Below are 27,647 nucleotides of genomic sequence, written 5' to 3' on the forward strand. Positions count from 1 at the left end.
AAAGCCAACAGTGCACGTTTAAGCAGATGGAGGTGCTGCTTCAGTGTACCAATTGTCACACTCACTGCAGAAGGTTGCGGACAAGTAAGGGATCCCAGTTGTGCGTTTGACGTGTGCTGCTAAGCCCGAGGGCACGGGATGTAAACCTGCTGTGGTAGCCGCATTTCAATGGGGTGAAATGCAAAAAACACCATGTACAATTAAGGAACCCCAGGTGGCAACATTAATTGGAGTCCCTCGTACTGCATTCCTCATAATCATATCGTTGGTTTTGGCACGTAAAACCCCAGAACTTAGTTTAATTTAACAGTGGTGCCCTTCGGTTTTCCAATTTTCTCATTTTCTTGCTTACAAAAGCTCTGTTCTCCTCTACAAATGACAAATTCGTGATTACGGAAGCCGAACTTCAATCTAGCTTACCTCAATATTTTTCTTTAGCGTATCTTTTACGCATTTATAGCATTGAACCTGAATTATTTTGCAATTATCCATGTTGACTTGTGCTCAACAGTGGATGGCATAGATGCAGAGCTACTACTGTGGGCTTCAAGTTGCAAGCTTGTTTTCATTTAGAAGTAAGATCACCTGAACCTGGTTCTCTATTATCAGGTAGACTACTAAGAAGGCAGAATTACTTGCGTGTAGATCTCAGTGATCAGTTAAATTTGTGTTCAGTTTTTGGCCCCCAAAAAGTGAACAGATTGTATATTGTAGTTGCAGGGCTTGAAGCTAGTAAGTCCAAATGCACTTAACCCTTTCCCTGGCAGGTATGTCACAGCTTGTCACTCGCCACTTCTCCAAGTGCATTTCGCTAACTGCTAAATTTCAAAAGCCACAAAGGCTTGTGTGCTTAAAACGTTTCTCAAGTGATTGAAAGATAACCACTTGAAGGAAATCAAGGCATGGTGCGACGATTGCGCCGTGGCACTGTGCAGTGTTTCTTGCTTAGAAGTCTTTGCAACCATTGAAGCCAGTTACACGGGCATTCATCAAAGTGAGTAGTATTGCTGTTGTAGAGCAAAGAAAAACATGTTTTCAGCTAACCTTACAAATCGGAGCTGCGCAGCAATGTCTTTATTAGCACTGCGATTAAGCAAACTATCAGTTTATTTTCTTGTAATATTTTTTCAAACCTTCTTCCAAAATGAATATTTTAAGCAGCATATTTTATGCTCTTATTTTGGTTTATGTTTCTTCGAATGACTAAAACATTGGTATATACTTGGGTCCTTTTTCAGAGTGTGTTTGGTATTACAAGGGGTAAACAGATAGCGAGCCAAGCTAGGTTGAATGATCATCATCAGCCTTATTTATGTCCACTGCCGGACGAAGGCCCTCCCTGTGGTCTCCAATTACCCTGTCTGCGCTAGCTGATTCCAACTTGCGCTTGCAAATTTCCTAACTTCATACCCCACCTAGTTTCTGCGTCCTCGACTGCGCTTCAATTCTCTTGGATCCATTCTGTAACTCTAATGGTCCACCGGTATCCATCCTACGCATTACATGGCTGGCCCAGCTCCATTTTTTCCTCTTAATGTCAACTAGAATATGGGCTATCCCCATTTGCTCTCTGATCCACACACGCTCTCTTCCTGTCTCTTAACGTTAGGCCTAACATTTTCGTTCCATCGCTCTTTGTGCGGTCCTTAACTTGTTCTCGAGCTTCTTTGTTAACCTCCAAGTTTCTGCCACATATTTTATCACCGTAGAATGCAATGATTGTACACTTTTTGTTTCAACGACAGTGGTAAGCTCCCAATCAGGATTTGGTATGTCTGCTGTATGCACTCCAACCCAATTTTATTCTGTAAATTTCTTTCTTATGATCAGGCCCCCTGTGGTAACTACCTAGATAAAACATACTCCTTTACAGACTCTAAACATGCATTAGCATTCCTGGTCGTTTTCAACTAGTGCTTTCCAGAAATGCATGAGAAAGGCTCTTGAAACAATTTTAACTGAAACAAAGTAAATGTGGATATTTTGGGGACAGATATCTTGACAGCATGTAGGAAGAAAAAACGGAATGCTGACCAAAATGGTGTTTAAAAAATCTTAAACGTTTCGGCTTCCACGCGGAAGCCTTGTTCACTGAGCTGAGAGGCAAAGAACCTTCACTTAAATCCCGTCCATAATCGCTTCAGTCATCTGCCTATCTTGGCAGGAGATTGCTGTCGTTTCGATTAAGTGTGTGTGCTGTGGTTCGGATAGTCAGAGATTCCAGATACTGTCGCTTCATCCAGCTTTCTTGGGCGATGACTGAAGCTTGGCGCCCAGTTGAAATCGTGTTGGTGGCTGCATGTTCAGCGAGTGCACTGGAAGGGAGTTTTTGCTTTTTCACATCGCTCATGTGCTCCTTCAGGCACCGCTCAAAATTGCTACTTTCACCAACGTAGACATAATTGCAGTCCACTCACGGTATCTTATTTACAACGCCAGGGAACTTTCTTTTCTTAGTGGTCCTTGACGTTGACATGTCGTGACGTAACTTGCGGCGGGGAACATGGGCAGCTGGCACATTTATTACGCAGGACATGTGCCAAAGCTTCGCTGATGCTGGGAACATATAGAATGGTGGTGTGACTTGGCCGGGGGCATCAGCGATTCCGTAGGACGCGACGCTATTTTTTCTGAAAAAAGCGATAAAATGTTTCGGGTAGCTGCACGCACCGAGCTCGCGTCGAATGCAGGTTAAATCGGAGCCGAGTGTTCTGGCTTACTACAAATTCTTTAGGCTCTGTATTAACGATAATGCTGTGGACCACTTGTGGCACACAGTGTTTACAGAAGTGAAATGAAGATACCGCCCTGTGTGCGTGTCCTTCCTATGAACTTCCTGGGAGATAACCACTATCTATTCCGTTCTACCAATATGTCTAGAAAAGGTAGCGCCAGAGTCTCCTCTTCACAGTGAAATTTATGGCACCCTCAGTGCTATTTAGGCGATCCGTGAAGGCAGCCAGGGTTTCTTTTTTAGATGCAAAGCAATCGTGAATGTAGCAGAAGAAAACTTTCATGGAGGATGAACAAGAAGCCAAGGCCCGACTTTCCACGGAAACCATAGCAAATTTGCAGTGGTTACAGAAATTGATGTGCCCATAAGGGTTCCGTGCACTTACTTTAAGTGACACTGCAGAAATTGAAGTATTTTTCAAGCAAAATTCGAGTAATCATGCGAGACCCTGTACTTCAGTTGCCATACGTTCACATAGCTTCGCATCAGCCAGAAGGGCCGCTTTGCATGCGTCCACCGCAAGGGCCGCAGAAACATAAGTGAAAGGGAAACCACGTCAAAAGACATCATGACTTCATTATCATTCACTGTGAGGGGGTGTACCTTGTCAATAAAGTCTTGCGAGTTGTGAATAAACGTGGGGCCACTCCCAACAAGTTGAGCACACACATGGTAAAGGTAACTGGACAGTTTGCAGAGAGGGGAACGTGTGAAATCCACAATGGGCAGCATCAGAGTACCTGACTTGTGGATTTTCAGGAGAAAACATAGTGCCGGAGCTGATCCGTTGTGGCAAAGCAGCAAATAATAAATGTGTTCTTGCAGCATGTCGGCTAGAAGCTTTTCCAAATACAGTTCCACCTTAAGTGTGGGGTCATGATTGAGGATCGATGTAGGTGCTTTTATCTTGAACAAGGTCCACATTTTACTGATGTAGTCATTGGTGTTTATATAACAGTGGCACTGCCCTTGTCGGCTGGCAATATCACTACGCTGCTATTCCTGTGGAGACTTAATGGCGTTTCGCTGCTCAGGCAACAAGGCGGAAGGTGGCTTACGCGGTAGTTTGGTGAGAACGCTAATCACACGAGTACAGGCCATCTTCACGCTCGGAGTGATCGACGAGACCAATGGCATGCTCCACGGCACAAACAACTTTTATTTTGGGTCAGGTGCAGAACTCGTGTGAAGTTCAGTCCAAGTTCAAGAACACTTAGCGCTAGCTGGCTAGGTGCGTATGAAGACAAGTTGCACACTGCTGATTTGACCCGATTCGGACATGGTGCTCCTGTGGCATGGCATGAGACGTACCAGTTTGTTTCGGTGTGTAGTTTCAAAGCGGCAGGACTGAAGATGAGGCCTTGAAGTTGGCGTGTAGGTGGATGCTGGCGAAAACACCAGGGCACTGGTGCTCAAGGAGACGGCGAGCAAAGGACAAATGATTCTAGAAGTCTCTGATGGTTGCTTGCAGTCCGAGATCCTTACTTGAAGTAATAAGCGCTCAGCTTTCGAGACAACTTTGTGTCTGAAAGCCGTGTCGACGGGTCTGAGCTCGTGTCGTGACTTTGGGATCAGGCCTTGGGTTTTGCATGTTAGATTGAAGTTCAGGTGAGCCTGGAACTTAGTGTGCAAAACCCAAGGCCTGATCCCAAAGTCACTACGCCTGCTCAGACCCGTTCACACAGCTTTCGGACACAAAGTTGTCTCGAAAGCTGTGCACTTATTACTTCAAGTAAGGATCTTGGACTGCAAAGCAACCATCAGAGACTTCCAGAATCATCTGTTCTTTGCTCGCCGTCGCCTTGAGCACCAGTTCCCTGATGTATTCACCAGCATTCAGCTACATGCCAACTTCAAGGCTCATCTTCAGTCCTGTCACTGTGAAACGACGTACCGAAACAAACTGGCACGTCTCATGCCGCGCCACAGGAGCACCATGTCGAATCGGGTCAAGTCAGCGGTGTGTGACTTGTTTCACACGCACCTAGCCAGCTCGAGCTAGGCGGTCTCGAACTTGGACTGAACTTCAACACGAGTTCTGCACCTGACCCAAAATAAATGTTATTTGTGCCGTGGAGCATGCCATTGGCCTCGTCGATCACTCCGAGCGCCTACACCATCCTCAATCATGAGCCCACACTTAAGGTGGAACGGTATTGGAAAAGCTTCTAGCCGACATGCCGTAAGAACACAAGTCATTTATTATTCGCTGCTTTGCCACAACGGCTCAGCTCCGGCACTATGTTTTCTTCCAAAAATCCACAAGTCAGGTACTCCGATGCGGCCCATTGTGGATTTCATGCGTTTCCCCCCTCTGCAACTGTTCGGTTACCTTCACCGTGCATGTGCTCCACTTGTTGTGAGTGGCCCCACATTTATTCGGAACTCACAGGACTTCAGTGACAAGGTACGGGACACCTCAAGGTGGATGATGATGAAGTCATGGTGTCTTTTGATGTGGTTTCCCTCAAAGTTCACTGGAAGAACCCGCACACAGGGCGGTATCTTCATTTCACTTCTGTAAACCCTGTGTGCCAGAAGTGGTCCGTGGCATTCCTCATTAATACAAAGAGCCCAAAGGATGTGTTGTAAGCCGGAAGACTAGGACTCCGATTGACCTGCATTCGACGCGAGCTTGGCGTGTGCAGCTACACGAAAATTTTTATTGCTTCCTCAGATAAAGAACCTCGCATCCTACGGAACCACGTGATGCCCCTGTGCAGCGTCGCACTGCCATTCATATGTTCTTAGCATCAGCGAAGCTTTGGCACGTGTCCTGGTAAATATAGTGTGCAAGTCGCCCATGTTCCCAGCGGCAAGTTACGTCACGAGCTTGTCAAACGTCAAGGACAAACTAAGAAAAGAAATATTCCCTGGCGTTGTATATAAGAGCACCGGGTGCAAATATGTCTGCATTGGTGAAAGTGGCAGTTTCGAGCGGCGCCTGAAGGATGAGCGATGTAAAAATGAAAAAAAGTCACTTCCATTGCACTCGCTGAACACGGAGAAACCAAGCAACACGATTTCAACTGGGGCCAAGCTTCAGTCATTGCCCAAGAAAAGAACCGGGTGAAGCGACAGTGACTGGAATCTCTGACCATCCAAACCACAGCACGCACGCCTAATCGTTTCGAAAGAATGGCATCTCCCGCCAACATATGCAAGATGCCTGAAGCGATTATTGATGCAGATTTAAGCGGAAGGCTTTTTGCTTCTCAGCTTGGTGAACAAGGCTTTCGTGTGGAAGCTGAAACGTCAAGAATTTTTAGACAAGAAAATTTTGGTCGGCGTTCTGTTTTTTTCCTCCTGTTATGCAGTTACTTCCCAACCAGAGGGGATTTCGTCGAACTCTTGATTGCAGATATCTTGACACTTGAGCTAATTTTAAATTCTGCTTAGCCGATGTGTTTGACTTCACTTCTGCCCAGCTGCAATTCCACAATTGCAACAAATGCCCTAATGTAAATAATTAGAATGTTATTGTTTGTAAGTTTGGGAAATATATTTGAAACCAGTGAATTTGTCTTATTTGACAAGCAATGTCATCTTCCAGTAACCCACCTGAACAAGTAGAATTGCCCTATATGCCACAAACATATAAGGTCCAACAAACTTTTATGTTCATGTTACAGCTCAAGTTGCATTACCGGCATTGTTTGTGTTTATAAAATTACAATGGATAACATATAGCACGGCTTCTGCTTAAGCTTCTTGGTCAGACACACTGGTAGACATATAATGGCACGAAGGAATCAGCACAAAGAAACACATCGACAGCACTGGCATTAAGTACCAACTGATTTTATTCGTGAAGGCAGGCGAGCATTTAAAACCCCAATCGCTCTTTTTGTGCCAGTAACGAGTCTCACTTGTCCAGGGAATTTTCGCCTACTGAGTGCTATGGACAAGTGGCAATGTTTTCATTATTTCGTTGTGAAGACTGTGTTAATAAGAGGCACCAATTTTGCAGTAAACAGATGTTTTGAGGTCACAGTGAGAGGAAACGAAGCAGAAGTCTGGCTTGTTTAAAAGTAGCAGTGCAAAGTGAGGTGGCTGCAGTGACAAAGGTCGCCTGTTCAATGCCGGAATTCATGTTTTTGGATCTGAAGTAAAGAATTGGAGCTGGAAAGCTCTAATGTGTCATGGTTGGAGGCATCAACATTGTACTAACAATTGCAAAGAAAATTTGAGCCCCTGGCGACCTGTTTAAAAAAACTTTTTTGCTTACACCTTTGCGATTGTCTTTCCATGCAGCGCTAGCAATAACACATTTCATGGGGGATAACAAAAGCATGGTTGACTTCTGTTCCAAAAAAACATGTCATTTCTTTTTAGAGCACTTACCTGCGATTTATCACTCAAATTGTGACAGGTGCATATTTTGTATCCTTACTGTTCTGAGCTCAATTTTATTTTCAGAAAACCACAGAAATTTCCCAAATTTTTTAAGAGTGATTCATTGTGAAGAGCTTTCATTACTGCAATTGCAGCTGTTCATTTATTATTTTGTGCTGTCCTTTACTAGCTATCAACATTTTTTTCATGTTTTTAAATTGCGAATAGGTAAGAACACCAAAGCAGTTTATATTGGTATTAAGTGTAACAATATGGAGCATGATATTGCTATGGACCAGTAGTTACGATACCAAAGAGGCCAGTGGTGTGAAGACGACAACGATTGGAGGCTAGCACAGGCTGTTGCCTTTTGGTCAAGTGCAGATTATTCACGTGTAAATATACTTGAATATATCTTGTCGTCTGTGTCTTCCCACATAACATATTAAGTCGAGATGGACATTCCTTGTCTTTGTCACGGAAGCTCTGCAGTGGTTGGTACATTGAGCCTTCCATCATGGCTCCCTGAGACGACAGCTCGACTCAACTGGTTCTGACACCAGCTGCCACTTCGATGACCTGCATCGCACTACACTCCCCGTGACTCTGGCATATTCTCGGGAACAGATGGGAAAGACGCGGAGGACTGGATCAGACTGCACGAACGAGGCACCAATAATCGGTGGGACCCTACTGTCATGCTTGCCAACGTAGTATTTTACCTTGTTGGCACACCTAGAGTATGGTTACGGACACACGAAGATGAGCTCACCAGTTGAGATATGCTTAAACAAAAATTTTGACACTTGTTCGGCAACCCTCACAGTCACCAACTTGCCTCGAAGAAGGCGTTATCCAGCCGTGTGCTGACGTCAAGAAAGCCGTATGTCACATGGATTCAACAAGTCCTGGCTCTGTGCCGCAAAGTTGACGCATGCGACTGAACCAGACATGGTTTCACACATTCTCAAAGTTAGCGTCGATGACACCTTCAACTTTTTCGTCTTCAACAACGAGGCGACGGTGGATGCAGCCATCAAAGAGTGCTGCTGGCTGAAACCCGCAAAAAGCCGCCATGTCAACCAACAGTTTGCCCGTCTATCAAGCACCTCGGCAACATCTTCCTGTGCCGACGCTCCCCATCCCAACAACACTAGCGATGTTTCCCGGAACCTCCGGCGAGAAATTGAAGCTGCCTATCCAGCTGCCTTCGAATCCAGCTCCGCCAACAAACCTGCAGTCACGGTTTCCCTGATTCAGGCAGTTGTATGCCAAGAGGATAACTTGAGTTTGGCCTAATTTGTGTTTACTGCATGTTACCACCAGTGTCATCGTTTCGTGCTTCTCTTTCTCTGTCTTTGTCCTTGATTAGCGGTCAACATGTCATGCTTTATGCCACGGGTTCGCCAACATGGGTCTTCACTCTGCCTGCTCGGCCCATCGCCCTGATGCCTGCTCGAATTCTTCGATCCCGCCCTGTTCCACATCTTATTACCCAGCACCTACACCAAACATGTTATGTGGGAAGACGCAGATGAGAAGCTATATACAAGTATATTTACAAATGAATATGCCGCACTTTACCAAAAGGGAACAGCCCACGCTAGCCTCCAATCGTCATCTTCACATCACTGGCTTCTTCATCATCATAAATACTGCTCCGTAGGAATACCGTGCTTCATGTAAACTTTCTGTGCCCTTGCCTATTTGGAACTTAAAAACATGAAAGTATAGTTGACAGCTAGTAAAAGAATACAGAAAATAATAAATGAACAGCAGATATTGCAGTAATAAAACCTTCACAATGAATCACTCATAAAAATTTGGGAAACTTCAGTGGTTTTCTGAAAATAAAATTGAGGACGGAAAGGGTTAATATTATATGGGGCACAAAAATCAGTAGCGAAACAAAATATGCACCTGTCAGAATGTGAGTGATGAATTGCGGGTAAACGTTATAAAAAAAATTGACCTGATTTTATCACAGAGACAGTGATTGTTTGCGGACACATGTCAATCCCTGTTTGCTAGTGTAAAAAAACCTCAATCATTTCCCTCTCAGCTTTATTATGGCTTTTTGCAACTAACCTTGTGTGCAGGAACATAGGGATGCACCATCAGCTCTTGACATGTGCAGCCATGCGGCTACCGTAGTCATTCTTCATGCAAGTTCTGAGTTCAAATACTTCCTCATTGAAGCATTGATAGTGATTATGATTATACATACTTGTTTCCATCCAGGAGCAAAATCAGTTGGTACCATATTTACACGATTGTAAGGTGACCCATTTCTTTAAATTTGAAAATCTGAAGTGGGGGATCGAAACGAAAGCATGGCACCGCCAATAAGGAGAGAAATGAGTTATCACGGGCGCTACAATATAAATACAATTTTATGTTTTGTCTACAGGTCTAGCTGTAGCATTCAGCTATTCTGCGCGTTTGTTCGGAAGGGTTTTTTTCAACATTTTAAGCAGGTTTACAACGTACACAGCACTAATGGTTTTGCTGATAGTTGATGGAAGGGCCGTTGTTCCAATTGCGGCGGCACCGACTCTCGGAATGCCGGTGCTTCCGGGGGAGTATCGATAGTTAATGGAAAAGCAGATGCCACTCATGTGTTTCTCTTTATAGCTCTACGTTTTACTTGACCGCCGGCCATGTGTTACTTATAAATTTTTGTTATGGAATGTACCCATGTGTATGCCTTTTTTTTCCTAACACATGTGATTTGGGGGGTTGACTTACTTACAATCATGTAAATACGGTAGTTGGGGCCTGCCCTGTTGATATGTGTTTCAATGTCCTTGTTTTTCATGCCATCATACCCTGCATACAATTTCTGAAAGCTGGGAGAGTTGGTTACCTGCATTAGGAAACATGGTTACTACACTATCAGATGAAATACATATGAATGCACAGAACGGGCCCTGCACTTCAACTGGTTTTACAACACAAGTGATTACATAAATGCATGAAAGGCTCACATTTGCGGCAATATTTGACTATACATGACATATCAGATATATCACTCATTTTACCTATGATGCATGCATTAGACATATTGTTCAAGTAATCAATATTTCTAGTCAAGATACCAATATGTTTGCTATTGCATTTATTGGCTTCTTGTTTGGAAAAGGACTTATATATCAGTGTGCACTTTCAGCTTTAGATTTTTCCGAGTATTTGTGCTGCCACATTTTGTAAGTTGTCCTGACCTTGCTAACGCCCTAACCTACACCGAAGGCTCCCTCAGCCTGTCATTGAGGCACCTTTGAGTGCCTTTAATGCCTTCTTCTGCAGCAAGTGTTACATTGCGCTGACCAGGAGTTGCGTTAATGACAGGCTGCAGGAGCATCGAGCAAGATTTAGGCGTTAGCAGCATGTGGATTTCACGAAACATTGTAAAAGATGCCAAAGCATGCCAAATTATGACTGTACACATGTACTTCGAAAATGCATGGCAGAAAAGTGCAGATTGATGTACTAGACCGTACAAGAAAGCAATAACTGCATTAACGCACCTTCCACAAGGGCCTGGAATAGAGAAATTACTTGTTGATGTATGATATGTGTGCATTGTGAGATTTTATTGTGAATGCTAGGTTTTAATGTGCGTAATCACTGTAGTGAGGTCAGTTGATTTCTAGCAACCATTCTGTGCATTTGGTGTTTTGTCATTCTTAGTACTGTAATCATGTTTCATAAGATTTTACACACATTGCTAAAATAAGGCTTTGGGGCAGTTTGGTCTTCTTTTCATCCGCATTCTTGTTTTTGTAATTTCCCTTACCACATTATCATTTTTCTGGAGCACTGGTGGCATTTCACTGTGCTCTTGCATTTACTTGCCAGATGTCTGTCTTTGAAGAGCCCAAACCACTTATAGCATACGAATTTGTTACAAGCTGAAGGCTATGGGTGACTTGGTAAACATGCTGCTAAATATCTTTTTTTTCAGTTGAAGCACTTCTGTAACTGTTAGGTTTTGCAGCTATAAAGTGAAGCAGAATTCTTGCATCCGTGTAATCTACATGCCACTTTTTCATTGTCCCTTCTTTTATCTAACTGCCTGCTATGTCAGCATGGCAATGCACATAGCGACATCTTTCACGGGTCTCTGAACCTTCTTAAGCAAATCGTAATATTGCATATTATCTTCTTTCCTAACATTAATAGGTTCCAAATAGCTCCTACAATGCTTTTGTCTTCACATTTTCAGCAGCGATAGCTGAAATTTTCAGTGGGAGGACAGAACTAGCAGTTCACGTGATTTACCACCTTTACAGGCAACAAGTTAACCATAATATAAGTGCCATGCCGATTGCTTAAAAGCTCTTAAGCAATTCTGCACATCTGAAAGTTTATTGAATTGAAGCAAGCTATGAGTGCTGTGTTAATGAGATGGTCGAATGCTCGTGATGGTTTTTAGGCCAATGTGAAGAAAGCCCCAGTACCCATGTGCTGCTTTACGATGTTGATCTGTATTGATTATTGTTAATTGGTGAACTGTATGTGCACTGCGAAGATATGCACATTCTGGTGCCCTTGCATAATCCGGTCACAAATAAAACATGTTACATTTATTATCAAGAGCGCATACATTTTATTAGTTTTTGAATGTGTTGTCTTGATTTCATTCATTTTCAGCATTGCTAGGCATCCTATTACATAATTAAAGAGCTTCCGCTGATGTAAACAGTTAATTAGAAAATTCAGAACCTTTTAATCACTGCAGCTATAGATTCCTTTAATCATAAGCTCTTTTCCTCGCTACAAAATAGGGGTTCCTAAATCTCATTATTGGTTCCTATAAGCCACTCTAGCTTGATGAAAACACTTCAGAAATTGTTCCAAGGTCCATCAAATCAGATCGAAGAAACACCCTTTGCAGATGAAAAATATTACGGTCCATATCAGTTAATAAAATGTTCTGCAAATTTTCATGGTTATTAAAAAACTTGTTTGTAGCTTTTAGTGTGCCAAGATGTCTTAGGGGTTTGCCAATATCTGAAACTTTCAGAATAACAAATCGAATAGTGTCCTATTCGCTTCGGTTGTCGAATCGAATAGTCACTATTCATAAATTCGAATATTTTATTACCCGCCGTGGTTGCTCAGTGGCTATGGTGTTGGGCTGCTGAGCACGAGGTCGCGGGATCGAATCCCGGCCACGGCGGCCGCATTTCGATGGGGGCGAAATGCGAAAACACCTGTGTACTTAGATTTAGGTGCACGTTAAAGAACCCCAGGTGGTCAAAATTTCCGGAGTCCCCCACTACGGCGTGCCTCATAATCAGGACTGGTTTTGGCACGTAAAACCCCATAATTTAATTTTAATGAATATTTTATTACTTTTCGAATATTTCAAAATGTGAACTGCGGCCAATTGAACATAACATTGGAGTAAATGTACGTTAAATTTTCATGCCCATGGGCATAATATAGACAAAACCTGATAATACGCACAAACCAGGTTACGTCACTTAGGTAGCCATACTTTACAGGCTATACAACGATCATTCGCACTCTGAAGAGTCATGTGCATGTGAAGAAACTACTTGTTTGCTTCCACTGCTGTTTTATTGTTTTAAGAAGCAACACTTCATTATTTACTATACTGATGACAGAAACAGATGACAGATGATAGTAGGATGCGAACATCGTTTTATATTAATTGTGATAACGGCTGTTCATTATTTGAAAAGTATTCAATTTGGTCTCAAAAATCGCTATTCGCACACCCCTAATGTTTTACCTTAGACCATAAGATAATAATGATGCTCATATGATGTGAAATTTTCACAATATTCTGTGGGCAGTCTGCAACTGTAGTGATTGCCTGTCGTTTTTCTTAACTTGAGATAGCCAAAGTACACTTGGTGTTGTGGCATTGGTTAGCCAAGCACTGTCAAATCATTTGTGAGGCATACTTATCGGTCAGCGAGAGAACAACTTGGGACACAGGACGAGTGCTGACAGTTTTTTGTTAGCGCTCATCCTGTGTCACTCTACCTCTGTGTTCTCAATTGTTCTCGGGCTGACCAATAAGTGCATCCTTTCCAACTCGCCCATCTTTCTACTTTATTGCAATTTGTGATGCTATGTTTAAATATTCATATGGTATCAGTTTGCAAGTACAGTAGTATATAATCCATTTTTTTGTTTTTCAGGGTGCTCCATACCATGCACTGCCATTTCAATACGCCAAGGCTTTTCGTGTGGATTCCTTCCCTTTTCAAGGTCACCACTGCTTGCACAGCATCATCAGCCTACCTTCCTTGATCTTCATGTTCCATATGGCAGAAGAAAATACAAAATGCCTACTCTGAAATACATGCTTGGCTCCATGCAGCACTCCGTGCCGTCAGGGTGCTAGAACTTTGTGCAGGGAAAATGTTCGTAATGATGCTATATGTGTACAGCCTTGGTGGTAAAGTGTTTCCCGCTTCGCCTATGAGAGAATTTCACACTTATGGGCACTGTTAAAGGTTCATGTGTTAAATGTTTGACATCCTATAGAAATTTTCATGTTTCAGTGTAAAAGCAAAATTATAGTTGAATTGCTGCTTTTTGTGATATGCAATATACAGCTGAAGGTGATTAGCAGTGGTGAAACAGGTGTTGTATGAGGTGGTAAATTGTTTTCAACAGGGGGAGTTGTCTTTGCTAGGGCAACAACTGTTTTCCTTGGCAGCATTTATATAGTCCACTTTTCCCCACTCCATAGACATCTAGGAGAATAAGCAGGGTTGCATAGAGTAGGGTGAGGCAAGTTGAAATGCTCAACATGATGGTTTAGTTATGAAGGTAAGGTGTGTGGGAGAAATAGGGGAGTTTCCTCAGACCACTCAGATTGCTGACATTGGTGTTGGTCTTTGTGCCGGTGTTGGTTATATAACGCAAGGCACATTTTGAGGAAAGAATTTTTGAAAAAGCTCGCTATATTTGTGCAAATTCGGTATGTGCCCCTGGGGCTGCAATAGGTTAGCACCACTGAGGCCACTGGTTATGTTCCCCTGGGGCCACTGCATCGGCATATGCAGGTCTTCAATGAACCTCTTTGACACCAACTTGTGTATGTGCCAATCTTTAATGAACCTCTTTGATGCCAACTAGGGTCAGGTGGCATCGCAACAAGCACCTATGTAGTGACATCTACATATGCATTGTTGTCAGCTGGAGTTGTCTACTAGTCCCCTTGTTAGATTGTTAACCTCAGCCTGAGACATCACCTGCTTGACTACTGTTACATTGTGACCATCTTGCTGTGAACTTTTGTCATGTTCACTATTTGGGTAGTTTGTATTTCAGGTATTGCACATTGCTAAGGAAATTGATTCAGAGTGGGGTGTGCGCCCTTGGCTTCTTTTTTCTTTGCAGCTGCATGTTACATGCGAGCATAGTATGTGGGAGTAAGTTGTTTGTAGATATCAATTCGAAATAGCATAGGTACTCAAAAGTACTTTGTTTATTTTCCTTCGGGTCATTGCTGCTGTCAGGCCTACTTTGCATCATTCATTGTAGCATGCTCTTTTACTTGCAAAAAGAAGTGTGACCTGTTCAAACAGATACAAGGATTGCCGAATAGCTCATGGTGTTGTCTTGAGCTACTCACTTTTGGTCTTGGCTGCACTTGTAGATTTATAAGTGTACTGAAGCTTTTCAAATGCTTGAATTCTCTGTCATACTTGTTTATATCCAATTTATTGAATCAATTCACTTTCACTATGCCAACAATTGTTGATTGTACTATCATGCTGGCACATTTGGTTGTGGAATTACAATAAATTTCCAGACACTTTATTGCTTTGTCATACATCTCGGAGCTCCTCAAAGGGCCCATTCTACTAAACACACATACAAAAAAACTCCCTTCAGCCTCATAAAATTCCCAAAAGGAGCCTAATAAACTCCCAGAGCTTCCTGTAAAAGCTCCAAAAAGGAGCTAAAAGTACTCTCAAAACATTTGTTTAAAACTCCCTAACTAAAACAAAGCTCCTTAAAGGTGTGAAGAGGAACTCCCAGACATTCTCCTATATATTCCCATAAAAAGCTAAAAATTAATTCCCAAAGCTATCCATAAGAGCTCCCTCAAGCAAAGCTCCCAAAATATGGAAGCAATTGCTCCCATATTTACACCTAAGCACTCCCATTAGAAGTAAAAATAATTTCCCAAAGGCATCCTTAAAAACTCCCTCAAGAAGCTACGCCACTCGGAAAATACGTTCGTAATAGCTCCCATCGTTTCTCCTTTAAATTCCCAAAAGAAGCAAAATAAAATACCCAAGCAAACCTATAAAGGCACCCAGGGTACCTCATAAAACCTCCCACAGTCCCGGTGTTCAAAGCAGTAATAAAAAACTCCTAACTTTCCTCATAAAGACGCCAGCAGCGATATCTTTTAAAGGAACTATACAAAACTCCCATGGTACCCCCAAAAAATTCCAACAACAAGGGTGTGAATAAAAACTCCATTCTGATGGAGTTTCTTGTGCTCCCATTAGGGTGTGAGTTATGCAACGAGCCTAAAACTCCCTAAAAGAGTAAAACCTGTTAACAGTGTATAGCCGCTGTTCTCGCCAACGTGACATAACGTGTGCGCGCGTTCACGCTACGCAGGCCTATGTTTAGGCTGTTACAGAGCCCTGAAAGGAGACATTGCCGCCGTTGCCCCAGTAGAGTTGGGCCCGGCTGCGAGTTGCAACCAAGTCTCACTACTTTAATGATCCCCAAAAATGATGAATAAACCACTGTATTCATTGCAAACATGTCTGTATATCATTGCGAAACCACACCTCGGCCACAGCTCGAGAATGGGCCTATAGCCAGGGTAGTGAAGCTTTCGCTATCAACCAGGGTTAAACCAAGCTTAACCACACCAATTTTCGCGCCCCCATTGTGAGGGATAGTCGCCAGCGGGCTCCAGTAGCGGGTTACCTGCCCCGCCGCTTGCATGTATGTTTGTGCTTTCGCCAGCGTTTCTTCGCTGAAATATTGCTTCGCGACCCAGAGCTGCGTGCTGATATACGCACATACTGTGTCTACGTGTACAGTTTTGTCCTTTAGGTGACAGGTGAGAGAAAATCAATGCAGTGTTGAATGTACCAAATTCACCTGCGAATTGGGTCACTGCGTGACCGTGCTGACCGTCTGCCCTTAACTGTAACAGTTAAGTGCCGCCGCTTCGGTTCACCTGTCACGCAATATATATAAACAAATGTGTACAGTAAACAAATGGCTATAGTTAGCTGATTTTCACATTAAAGAGCTACCACATCGTCGTAATGAGTGGCATCAAGTGCCTGAAGATGTGTAGGCCATGCACATTTGGAGCCAAGTATGAGCTGCCGGGCAATAGTGGCTGCGATAAGCTGCCCCGAACACAAAACAGAATACTGTAGCGTTTGCACACTGCGGCCGCAGATGGCCATGTGTTATTGCTGCACTGATATATAGGATACATATAGGGTAGCATTCCCGAAGCCTTTCCAACGTAGGCAAAGCTGAAACGGCACCCAGTGCCCCACGAGCGAAATAGAAGCCATAAACAAATCTAGTCGTTGCAAACATGCCATGACTGAGCATATCGCAAATAAACATAATCGCAGTGTAAAATCGCGATGACAAGCGTAAACGTCACTGGCCGAAAGGCCCACTTCGAGAAGGTGGTCAAGCTGATGTGTATGCAGGGTGTCACAGTTAACTTGGACCAAACATTAAAAATATGCAAATGGGGCTACGTAGCTAACAGAACCAAGGTAATGTTACTTGCGGTGGCTTGGAGATACTCAGAATATTTCTTGCATTCCGCCTAATTAGATAATTAGCCTTAATCAGTTATTCAACTTCTCAATTATTATTGTAAGGAAGATGACGAACGTCGACGCAGAGTCAGCAGCATCGGCAGCATCAAGCGCGCAGCAGAAGCTCGAGCGAGAGGACTGGGCTCGGTACAACCTACGACCCGCTGTCGCTACGAACTCCAATAATTGTGGTGTTCGCCCCTGATTTCGCAACGCACCTGCTCCGCCTCCAGCACGTACTCACTTGCTTGACCAACGCCGGGTTGCAACTTAACCTGAAGAAATGTCAATTTGCTGTTCGTCAGCTCACAATATTAGGCCATGTCGTGTCAAAGGAGGGCGTTCGCCCGGATCCCGAGAAGCTACGTGCTGTTACTGCGTTCCCAAAACCTACCACTATCAAAGAGCTACGCAGTTTCATCGGCCTCTGCTCTTACTTTCGGCGATTCGTTCGAAACTTTGCGTCAATTATATCACCTCTCACGCAGCTCCTTGGTGGCTCTAGAGATCTCTCATCATGGTCTCCAGAGTGTGACGACGCCTTCACAACCTTGCGCCGTCTTCTCACGACGCCACCCATTCTTCGCCATTTTGACCCTCAAGCGCCAACCGAACTTCATACTGACGCAAGTGGTGTAGGCCTTGGTGCTGTGTTGGCACAACGTCAACCTGGCCACACAGAATACGTCGTCGCATACGCGAGTCGCACGTTAACCAAGGCGGAGGCCAATTACATCTTAACAGAAAAGGAGTGTTTGGCCATTGTGTGGGCGCTTGGCAAATTTCGCCCATATTTATACGGCCGATCTTTTGACGTAGTGACCAACCACCGCGCACTATGTTGGCTGTCGACGCTAAAAAACCCATCGGGCCACCTCGCCCACTGGGCATTAAGAATTCAAGAATATGACATCCGCGTGGTTTACCGTTCCGGGCGAAAGCACTCCGACGCTGACGCGCTATCCCGATCACCGCTTCCCCCGAAGGCCAGTCACGACTTCTCCTGCCAGTGCACATTGTCATCTCTGGACTTTGACACTATCGCCTCTGCACAGCGTGATGATCCCTGGACTGCATCTCTGTTCGACCTTCTCTCGGATACGTCGAAAGTTCCAGCGTCACGAACGCTTCGGCGCCAAGTTCCTCATTTTGCGATTCTAGAGCAGCTACTGTATCGCCGCAACTATGCCCCAGAGGGTCGCACATGGTTACTCGTCATTCCGCGAACCTTGCGATCCGAGATTTGCTCCTCGTTACACGTCGACCCTCAGTGTGGCCACGCGGGAGTCTTCAAGACCTACGAAAGACTTCGACACCGCTATTACTGGCGGGGAATGTACAATTTTGTTCGCAACTTCGTCCGCTCTTGTCATGAGTGCCAACGTCGCAAAGCGCCACCGCACAACTCCGCCGGTGAACTCCAGCCTTTACAATGCCCATCCCGACCCTTTGATCGCGTGGGCATAGATCTCTACGGGCCACTTCCGTTGACTCCTACCGGCAACAGGTGGATCATCGTTGCGGTAGACCACTTAACACGTTATGCGGAGACTGCTGCTCTACCAAATGCTACGGCGCAGGAGGTCGCCAATTTCATACTGCGCCGTTTTCTCCGTCATGGAGGGCCACGTGAACTTTTGAGCGACAGAGGCCGCACCTTCTTATCTGAAGTCGTCGAACAACTGCTTGCTGCATGCGCTATTGTTCATCGTAAATGCACTGCCTATCACCCACAGACTAACGGTACCACGGAACGCTTCAACCGAACTCTTGGTGACATGCTCGCCATGTACGTCTCACCTGATCACTCTAATTGGGACCTAGTTCTTCCGTTTGTCACCTACGCCTACAACACCGCGACTCAGGCCACTACCGGATTCTCACCCTTTTACCTTCTTTACGGCCGTCATCCTTCGCACACAATCGACACCATTCTGCCCTACCGGCCGGACCCATCCGAATGCCTGCCGATCTCAGGAAGCAGCCAGACACGCCGAAGAATGTCGCCAGCTGGCCCACCAATTCACCTCAGACGACCAGAACCGTCAAAAAGCCGTTCACGACGCCCAGAACTCGACTCCCAATTTTCTCCCGGGCGCCCTCGTCTGGTTGTTAGTGCCACACCACACGCCTGGGCTCGCTTCAAAACTCCTTCCGAAGTACGACGGGCCATACCGCGTTCTCGAGAGAACATCACCCGTTAATTACCTGGTTGAGCCGCTCACGCCGCCGTCCGACATGCGACGTCGGAATCGGGAAGTCGTTCACGTTCAGCGCCTCAAGCCGTATCACCTTTCTATCGTCCTTCCGGACAACTAAGTCGCCAGGATGGCTCCTTTATTTCCGCGGGGCCCTTGTAAGGAAGATGACGAACGTCGACGCAGAGTCAGCAGCATCAGCAGCATCAAGCGCGCAGCAGAAGCTCGAGCGAGAGGACTGGGCTTGGTACAACCTACGACCCGCTGTCGCTACGAACTCCAATAAACCCCCTTTATATTATAATTAACCGAAAAGTGTCAATGACAAAATTGTAGAGCAACATGTGAAACTCCTGATGCAGCTTTCTGTTGCTCAATACGTGTTTCATAAGAGTGCTTTTCCGGGCGTGAAAGAAACCAGCGAATACACGCAAAGTATCTCGAGCGGCCAGTCCCGCGGCAATTTTGCATGTATTCGCGGGCTTCTTTCACGTTCGAAAAAACTTTTACGCGGCGCGTATTGAGCAAAAGAAAGCTGTATTAATAGTTTCTCTTGCAGCTCTACCATTTTATCATTGACACTTTTCGTCTAGTTATAATAATTGAAAAGTTGATAAATAATTAAGACTAATTATCTAATTGTGTGGGATGCAAAAAATGATCTGAGTATCTCCAAGCGACGGCAAACAACATTACCTTGGTTCTGTCCAGCTACGTAGCATTTGCATATCTTTAATGTTTAGCCCAAGTTAACTGAAACACCCTGTATGTTTTCCTCTCAAAAAGTGTATTTAGCCAAAGTTTTTTTTTTGCATCTTCTTTTTGCCCCATGATCTCTGTGTTGCTCTAGCGACCACGAGCAAGTGATATCTAAAGAACATAGGCAGAAAATTTTGATTAGAGAAGCATCTGCAGTCCGACAATCCTTCATGTGTGCGCATTGAAAAGCGCCGCAGACGGCAGCTTCCGGGACAAGCGGCGGATCTTCCGGTGGCTTCATGAGCTCCCGCCTCGGGTACCAGTGAGGCGCCATCCGGCAATTTTGGTGTAAGCTAGTGATTCGTCGCGGCAAGGCGAGGTAAAGGTAGCGTGCCCTCGGGCAAGGTAGTGGGGGAGAAGGGGGTCGAGGTTGTCGCCCGCTCGTTCGTAGCCCGTTTTGCTGGCCACCCGCGGCGGTTGCCAGGTGCAGTCGCGGATAATGCTGCGGACGAGAATCCAAGGCGGATTCTTGCCCACGAAGTCTACACCGTAGACGCAGGCGAACGAGTGCACCATAGAACTCTGACGGCATTGACGCCGACACATCAAGCATGAGTAGGTGCCTTCGCGGTCCACTGCTGCCAGGAAAGAACTACGGGAAGGCAAGGGAATGTGCCGAGAGAACGGGTGCGTGCTCTCAAGCAAGAAAATTGCGGGGGTTAGCGGCAAGGAGAGAGGGAGGGGACATTCGGTTACATTGACAACCATCGTCAGGGTGGTTTTGTTATTTTTTAACAGCGAAGCTGGTTAAGCCAGCCGTAGTTTGTGCGTATGCGACGGAATTATCATCATCAGCATTGACTCGAGCGTCGTCTTCTTCCGCAGTTTAGGCGAGCCGCAATTTGTGCGTGTGGCACGAAACTGCCGCGCCGTAGCCATGGCCATCTACTGGCCATGGCCATGGCCATCTACGGCGCATGCGCTACTGCGCATGCGCCATGACGTCATCCTGGCGCGTCTGCGCTCGCCGCCCGAGAGAAATAAATAAATAAATAAATAAATAAATAATAAATAAATAAATAAATAAATAAAGCCGGCAGATCCCACGCCATGTGGCTATCGTTGTTATGCGAAGCAGTGTGCGGGGAGCCTAACAAATTAACGAAACGACCATGAGAGCATAAATACTCTTTCATGACCTACATGACACGCAAGTCATGACATTCAAGTCATGAGTCCTCAGGAGTCCCTTTAGCTACACCTAAGAGACCTTAGGGAAGTCATATGACTATATGAGGTAAAGGTAGCGTGCCCTCGGGCAAGGTAGTGGCGGGGAGAAGGGGGAGAAGAATATGACTTCCCTAAGAGACCTTAGGGAAGTCATATTCACGAGTCATACTCGTAAATATGACTTCTACCAACATCCTTTAGTGTTTCCTTCACTTAGTACCCACGTCCGAACCCATTCCAGTGGTTTTTGAGCGTTAATCTTTTTTTCGCTGAGTCATTCTCATTTTGCTGAGTCATGCTCATGACTGATTTCTACCATCATCCTTTAGCGTTTCCTTCACTTAGTGCCCATGTCCGAACCCATTCCAGTGGTTTTTGAGTGTTAATCCTTTTTTTGCTGAGCTAAGTCATTGTCATTTTTGCTGAGTCATGATCATGACTGATTTCTACCATCGTCCTTTAGTGTTCCCTTCACTTAGTACCCACGTCCAAATCAATTTTTGTGTTTTGTGAGTGCTATACTTTTTTCGCTGAGTCGTCATTTTGCTGAGTCATGCTCATGACTATGACTTCTACAAGCATCCTGTAGTGTTTCCTTCACTTAGTACCCACGTCTGAACCCATTTCAGTGGCGTTTGAGTGTTAATATTGTGACTGGGTGTCAAATAGATAAAAGGGGGACAGTATTTATATACAGGGACTGTTGGCAGAGATGGCCAAGATGGCTGAACACGCGCAGCGTTTCCCGGCGATCGCCGTCTTCTTCCTTAATGCAAGGAGGCGGCCCGTAACATCTAACCGCCCCGGCGGGCTGAGCGCCGTCTCGGCGCAGACTAATTACACGAGGAGGCGACGGAAAAGTACGGCTTCAGTTGGGATACGGGCACGACGTCACGAGATGGCGAAGAACTGTTCAGTGGCGTGATTTCATAGTTCACGTCACTAAGTTGCCGTAAAACCTTGTAAGGTCTGGTGTAACGCGATAAGAGCTTTTCGGAGAGACCGACGCGACGAGAAGGAGTCCAGAGAAGCACAAGAGATCCCGAAGAAAAGCAGAGGTGCCGGTGGCTGCGGTTGTAACGGTAGCGAGCAACGTGCCCGACACGGCGGCAGTTAAAGCAGATGGGCCGATTGTCTTCAGTTCGCCAATCAGCAGGGTTTCGCGATCGTGGAGCGAACCGTGGATACCGAGGGAACAATGTCGGGGCCCCGGAAGTGAATGTAGGGCTGACAATGGCGCAAGCAGCGTGAACCCCGAGATTCGCGAGTTCGTTTCGCACGAAGGATTGGACTAGTGAAACTGCTGGTGTGCTCGAGTCGCCGGCGTTAGAGCTGGTAAAGAGGCTAGCGGGAGCCATTGCCTCGATTTCACGGAGGACAATCCTCGTCAATTCGGCCGACGGCGGCGAAAGGTTAGATTGCGGCCGCTCTTCACACGAAGACGTTGCAGCGATGTTGGGAAGCCGGGCGAATGGTCGTTCAATACGGTGGCTCTAAGCCTGCTCGAAGCGCTGACACTCCTCGATCATGGCATCGACGGTAGCACAATTTCTGCACATGAGCAGATTGAAGGCGTCGTCCGCTATCCCTTTGAGGACGTGGCCAACCTTGTCAGACTCTGGCATGTTACTGTCAGTTTTACGGCACAGCGCCAGCACATCCTGTATGTAAGACAAATACGATTCCGTGGACGTCTGAGCGCGAGTTGACAGCTGTTGCTTCGCAGCGATTTTCCGACTGGAGGCCTGACCGAACAGGTCACGGAGCTTTTGTTTGAATGTAGCGCAGCTCCCAAAGTCGGCCTCGTGATTGTCATACCACAACTTCGCCGTTCCACTAAGATAAAACACCACATTGGCCAGCATGACTGTCAGGTCCCAGTGGTCGGAGTCGCTCACCCGTTCGTATAGCGTGAGCCATTCCTCAACGTCGATACCATCGGTGCCGTTGAACGTTCCAGGGTCTCGGGGTTGGACTTCTACAATCGGTGTCCGCGGCGCAGAAGCAGATTCCGGTTGGTGTGCCATGGTGGTCGCACCGCAGCGCCGACCGCTTCGGAGCTCCGTCGTCTGGGGAGAATACCCAGCACCTCCCACCAATGTGTGACGGGGTGTCAAATAGATAAAAGGGGAACAGTATTTATATACAGGGACTGTTGGCAGAGATGGCCAAGATGGCTAAGATGGTCAAAAGATGGCCACGCGCAGCGTTTCCCGGCGATCGCCGTCTTCTTCCTTAATGCAAGGAGGCGGCCCGTAACAATATTTTTTTCGCTCAGTCATTGTCATTTTTGCTGAGTAATGCTCATGACTATGATTTCTATCATCTTCCTTTAGTGTTCCCTTCACTAAGTGCCCAGGTCCGAACCCATTGCAGTGGTATTTGAGTGTTAATATTTTTTTGCTGAGTCATTGTCATTTTTGTTGAGCCATGCTCATGACTATTACTTCTACCAGCGTCGTGTACTGTTTCCTTGACTTAGTACCCACGTCCGAAACCATTTGAGTAGTTTTTGAGCGTTAAACTTTTTCGCTGGGTCATTGTCATGACCTACATGACACGCATGTCATTATTTTTTTGTAATGACCTATCACTTATGTTTGTGGTATACACTCCTGTCATAATATATCAATTTTGGTACCTACCAAGTTAACAAAACGACCTTGAGAGCACCAAGACGTAGGCGGCTGTTTCATGACCTACATGACACGCATCTCATGATATTCATGTCATGACATATCATTTATGTTCATCATATATTCTTGTCATAGTATGCCAATTTTGGTACATACCAAGTTAACGAAACGGCCATGAAAGCACAAAGTCTTAGGTGGCTAGATAGATAGATAGTTAGATAGATAGATAGATAGATAGATAGATAGATAGATAGATAGATAGATAGATAGATACGGTCAAAGTAGCAAATGTTTGCCAAGAAATGCTTGGCATTTAATATAAACAAAATGAAAGTTCTTTTTAAGGCAAGGTTCGAGCCCGGGTACCCGCGGTCCGAAGGTGAGCGTCATGACCACTGTGCTATACACCCACGCTTGAACGTGCATTTATGGGAACCATATCGTTGCATTGTACTGGCGATTGCAACACAATTTCCTTTGAGAGAGAGACAGACAAAATGAGAGAGAGAGAGAAAGAAAGAAAGAGAGATAACCTAGCAATAACCAAGAGACGCAATCAATCGGCCAGCTTCGCTGTGTCTTGAGCTTTGCGCGGCGTAGTGCAAGCTTTCGCCTTTTTCTTTTACGGAACTAGTTTACAGTATAAAACGTCGGATTCTTCCGTTATTCCTGCCAATGTTTGTTTCTATCTATCTATCTTTCTGGTGTTTTACGTACCAAAACCAGTTCTGCATTTATGATGCCCGCCGTAGTGGCGGGCTCAGGATTAATTTTGACCACCTGGGGTTCTTTAACGTGCGATACAACGCAAGCACACGGGCGTTTTTGCATTTTGCATCCATCGATATGCTGCCGCCGCGGCCGGGATTTTATACCGCGATTAACACCATCCATATTAGCTTATCATATTGCTGCGTGCTATACGAAAACGATGATGTACGTAGACACTTGGATTTAGTGGGACGTACCCATAGGCGGTCGCTGGCTGATCTGAGGACGCTGACGTGCCTTGCGTTGATGTTTGCTGGGTTCCATGTTGGCCATTGCTGCTACCCCTTGTAAATACAGCGTGTAAATTGTTTACCTACTGTGCTTCCACGTAACATTTACTTGGTGGAGGTGCATGGAAATACTTCTGACGACGGAGCTTCGCAGCGGACGCCACTTCGAATCTACCGCCATGCTGCCAGGTGGTGACACGTCACCGTCAGCTACGCCAGTTTATCGCTCTTACACAGCCTCGCGATCCCGGGACCTTTTCCGGGGCAAACAGCATTGACGTGGATGAGTGGCTCAGCATGTACGAGCGTGTCAGCGAACAGAATGGCTAGGACCCAACTATAATGCTGGCCAACGTCATATTTTGCCTCGGCGGAACCCCTCGCGTCTGGTATCGAATCCACGAGGACGATCTCTCTAGCTGGGACATGTTGAAGAAACAGCTCCGCGACCTTTTCGGCAACCTGTTTGGTCGACAGCTTGCCGCCAAGAAACAACTGGCGGTACGTACCCAGACGTCAACTGAACCTTACTTGTCGTACATACAGGACGCGCTGGCCTTGTGTCTGTCTACAAGCTGAACAGAAGTTGTCTGAGGCTGACAAGATGGCCCACATTTTGAAAGGTATCGCAGATAACACGTTCAATCTGCCCGTCTTAACCAACGTGGCCACCGTGGACTGTGTCATCAAGAGTGTCGTCGTCTAGAGCAAGCGAAATGCCAACGCAACTCGCCTCAGTTCGAGCGTCTATCGAATACCGGTGCAACGTCGTCGTCATCAGATCAGCCAGCAACCGCTTATGGGCACGTCCCGCTAAATCCAAGTCTCTGGATCATCGTCTTGGTATAGCACGTAGCGTCGATATATCGCCGATATCCTGCGCTGATGCTCCACGCAGCACAACACCACTACGTCATACCATTCCCAAACGAACGGGCTCGCCGAGTGCTTGAATCGGACTTTAACAGATATGTTTTCAAAGTACGTGTCGGCTGACCACCGTGATTGGTACCTTGCCCTGCCATACGTGAGATTCGCATACAATCCCTCACGCCACGACACTGCCTTTTCTCTTTTGTTCGGACATGAACCAACTTTACCATTGGACACTTTCCTTCCTTCTCCTGCAACTTCGACTAGCGAATATACACGCGACGCTATTGCCCGGGATGATTACGCACGGCAGATAGGCTGTAGTAGACTTGCTGCTTCCCAAGACAATCAGAAGCTCATTTACGACAAGCGACACCGCGACGAACGTTTTGCTCCGGGTGCCCTGGTGCTGCTTTGGATCCCCTCCGACGTGTGGGCCTTTTTGAGAAACTCCTTCCTCGGTACACGGGCCCATACCGCGTCCTTCGACAAGTGACTGACTTCACGTACGAGACTGTGTCCGCCAGTGCCGCAACATCTTCTGGTCTGTTGCTCACCGACATCGTCCACGTTTCGATAATCAAGGATTAGCACTCTTCCACTGCTGTGGATCCTTAGTGGCGCCGGGTCGGCGCTTCTGCCGCCGGGGTTCATGCTACGTGCTATACGAAGACGATGATGTCGACACTTGGATGTAGTGGGACGTACCCATGAGCGGTCACTGGCTGATCTGAGGACGACGCCATGACTTGTTTTGATGTTGGCTGGGTTCCATGTCGGCCAGTGCTGCTACCCTTTGTAATTACACCATGTAAATAGTTTACCTACTGTGCTTTCACGTAACAATATTGACGCGAGATAGGCTGGCATCTGTGGCCGCCGGCCACTGGAACGAGAACGATGAAGTGCTTAGTGGAACGCGAGCTCTCGGAGTGTGCAAGATTATTAAAGGAACACCGTTTTTCGAAGGCCTCGCTTGTTAACTTCGTTACAATATATATAAGGTTGACGACACCCGTGTAACTTGGGTTGCGTCTGCACGTGCCGGAGAAATTAATTACAACGCCTTGCGCTTAACGTCAAGTTTAAGATTCAAATCATTCGTTTAGAATAAAACGTTTACACACTCCTGTCGCCACACCGGCATACGGGAACTCACGTGGTGGCGTTGTAAGTGATCCCGTAGGCGTAGTGACTGTAGTACTCCACAAAGTCCTTGCGTGCTAATTCGACCAGGTGCAGCTTGGCGTTCTTTATCTTTTCTATGGTGACACCCTCGCTTTCGGCCAGCGCCTCGAAGTATCTGGAGAAATCGGTCGCGGGCGCCTCTTCCACAAAGCAGCGGGCGGAGCCAAAGTGGACGTTGCTGCGGAGCTCGAGCATCTCGTGTGGGCCCGTTTTTACGGCAGACAACTTTGGAGTTAGGTGAACTTGGTCTTGAAAAGTGTACACCGCAGCGACGACGAAAAGCACCACCGGAAGGATCCAGCCAAGCACGATGGTCATTGGCGAGCGGTACCAGTAGAGCAGCCGCTTCAAAGCAGCGCTCGCAGTTGCTGCGAACTGTCAGAGGTCATCGCACTGTTGGTTGGGATGAGCAGAGATGTGTGGTGCGTGCCTGCAGATGGGTGGTAACGTAAACGCTTAAAACTTTGTTCCCCCTCCTCCCGCAAACATATATATATATATATATATATATATATATATATATATATATATATAGATTGTAAGAAAACGATAAAGCTAGGACACTCGGTATACATATGTATATATATATATATATATATATATATATATGCAGGAGCCAATGTTTCGACAAGTAAGTGGACTCGAGGTGGTAGAAGTGATAGTCATGAGCATGACTCAGTGAATGAAGATTAATACTGAAAAACCACTGAAATGGGTTCACAAGTCCACTTGTCGAAACGTTGGCACCTCGTGTTCGCAATTTACCTTTGTGACTTTTTTATAATTCGGCACTGGGAGGCACGCGAAGACCACCTGTGCAAATAAGTTATGTGTCCAGGGGGACACAAAGTGAGATGATAATTATCGCTGTCAGCAGCTGAATTAACTGAAATTGAATAATTAACTTATTGTGGACTGCAGTAAGTGCGTATGTTTGTATTGAA

The 27,647-nt window shown here is 45.8% G+C and overlaps 1 protein-coding gene across 1 annotated transcript in view; it reads right to left on the reverse strand.

Annotated features, from left to right (window-relative positions):
- The window catches only part of LOC119440268 (phospholipid-transporting ATPase ABCA3), a 144,291-nt gene extending 117,270 nt beyond the window's left edge, over positions 1–27,021 (reverse strand). The window contains exons 1-2 of the mRNA XM_049662841.1: positions 26,675–27,021; positions 20,170–20,427 (exon numbers count right to left, since the gene is read on the reverse strand). Of these exons, the coding sequence (XP_049518798.1) occupies positions 20,170–20,427; positions 26,675–27,021 (605 nt within the window). The remainder of the gene's footprint in view (positions 1–20,169; positions 20,428–26,674) is intronic.
- Positions 27,022–27,647: the final 626 nt, after the last annotated feature.

The sequence above is a fragment of the Dermacentor silvarum genome, chromosome 2, assembly GCF_013339745.2.
Source record: "Dermacentor silvarum isolate Dsil-2018 chromosome 2, BIME_Dsil_1.4, whole genome shotgun sequence".
NCBI lineage: Eukaryota > Metazoa > Arthropoda > Arachnida > Ixodida > Ixodidae > Dermacentor > Dermacentor silvarum.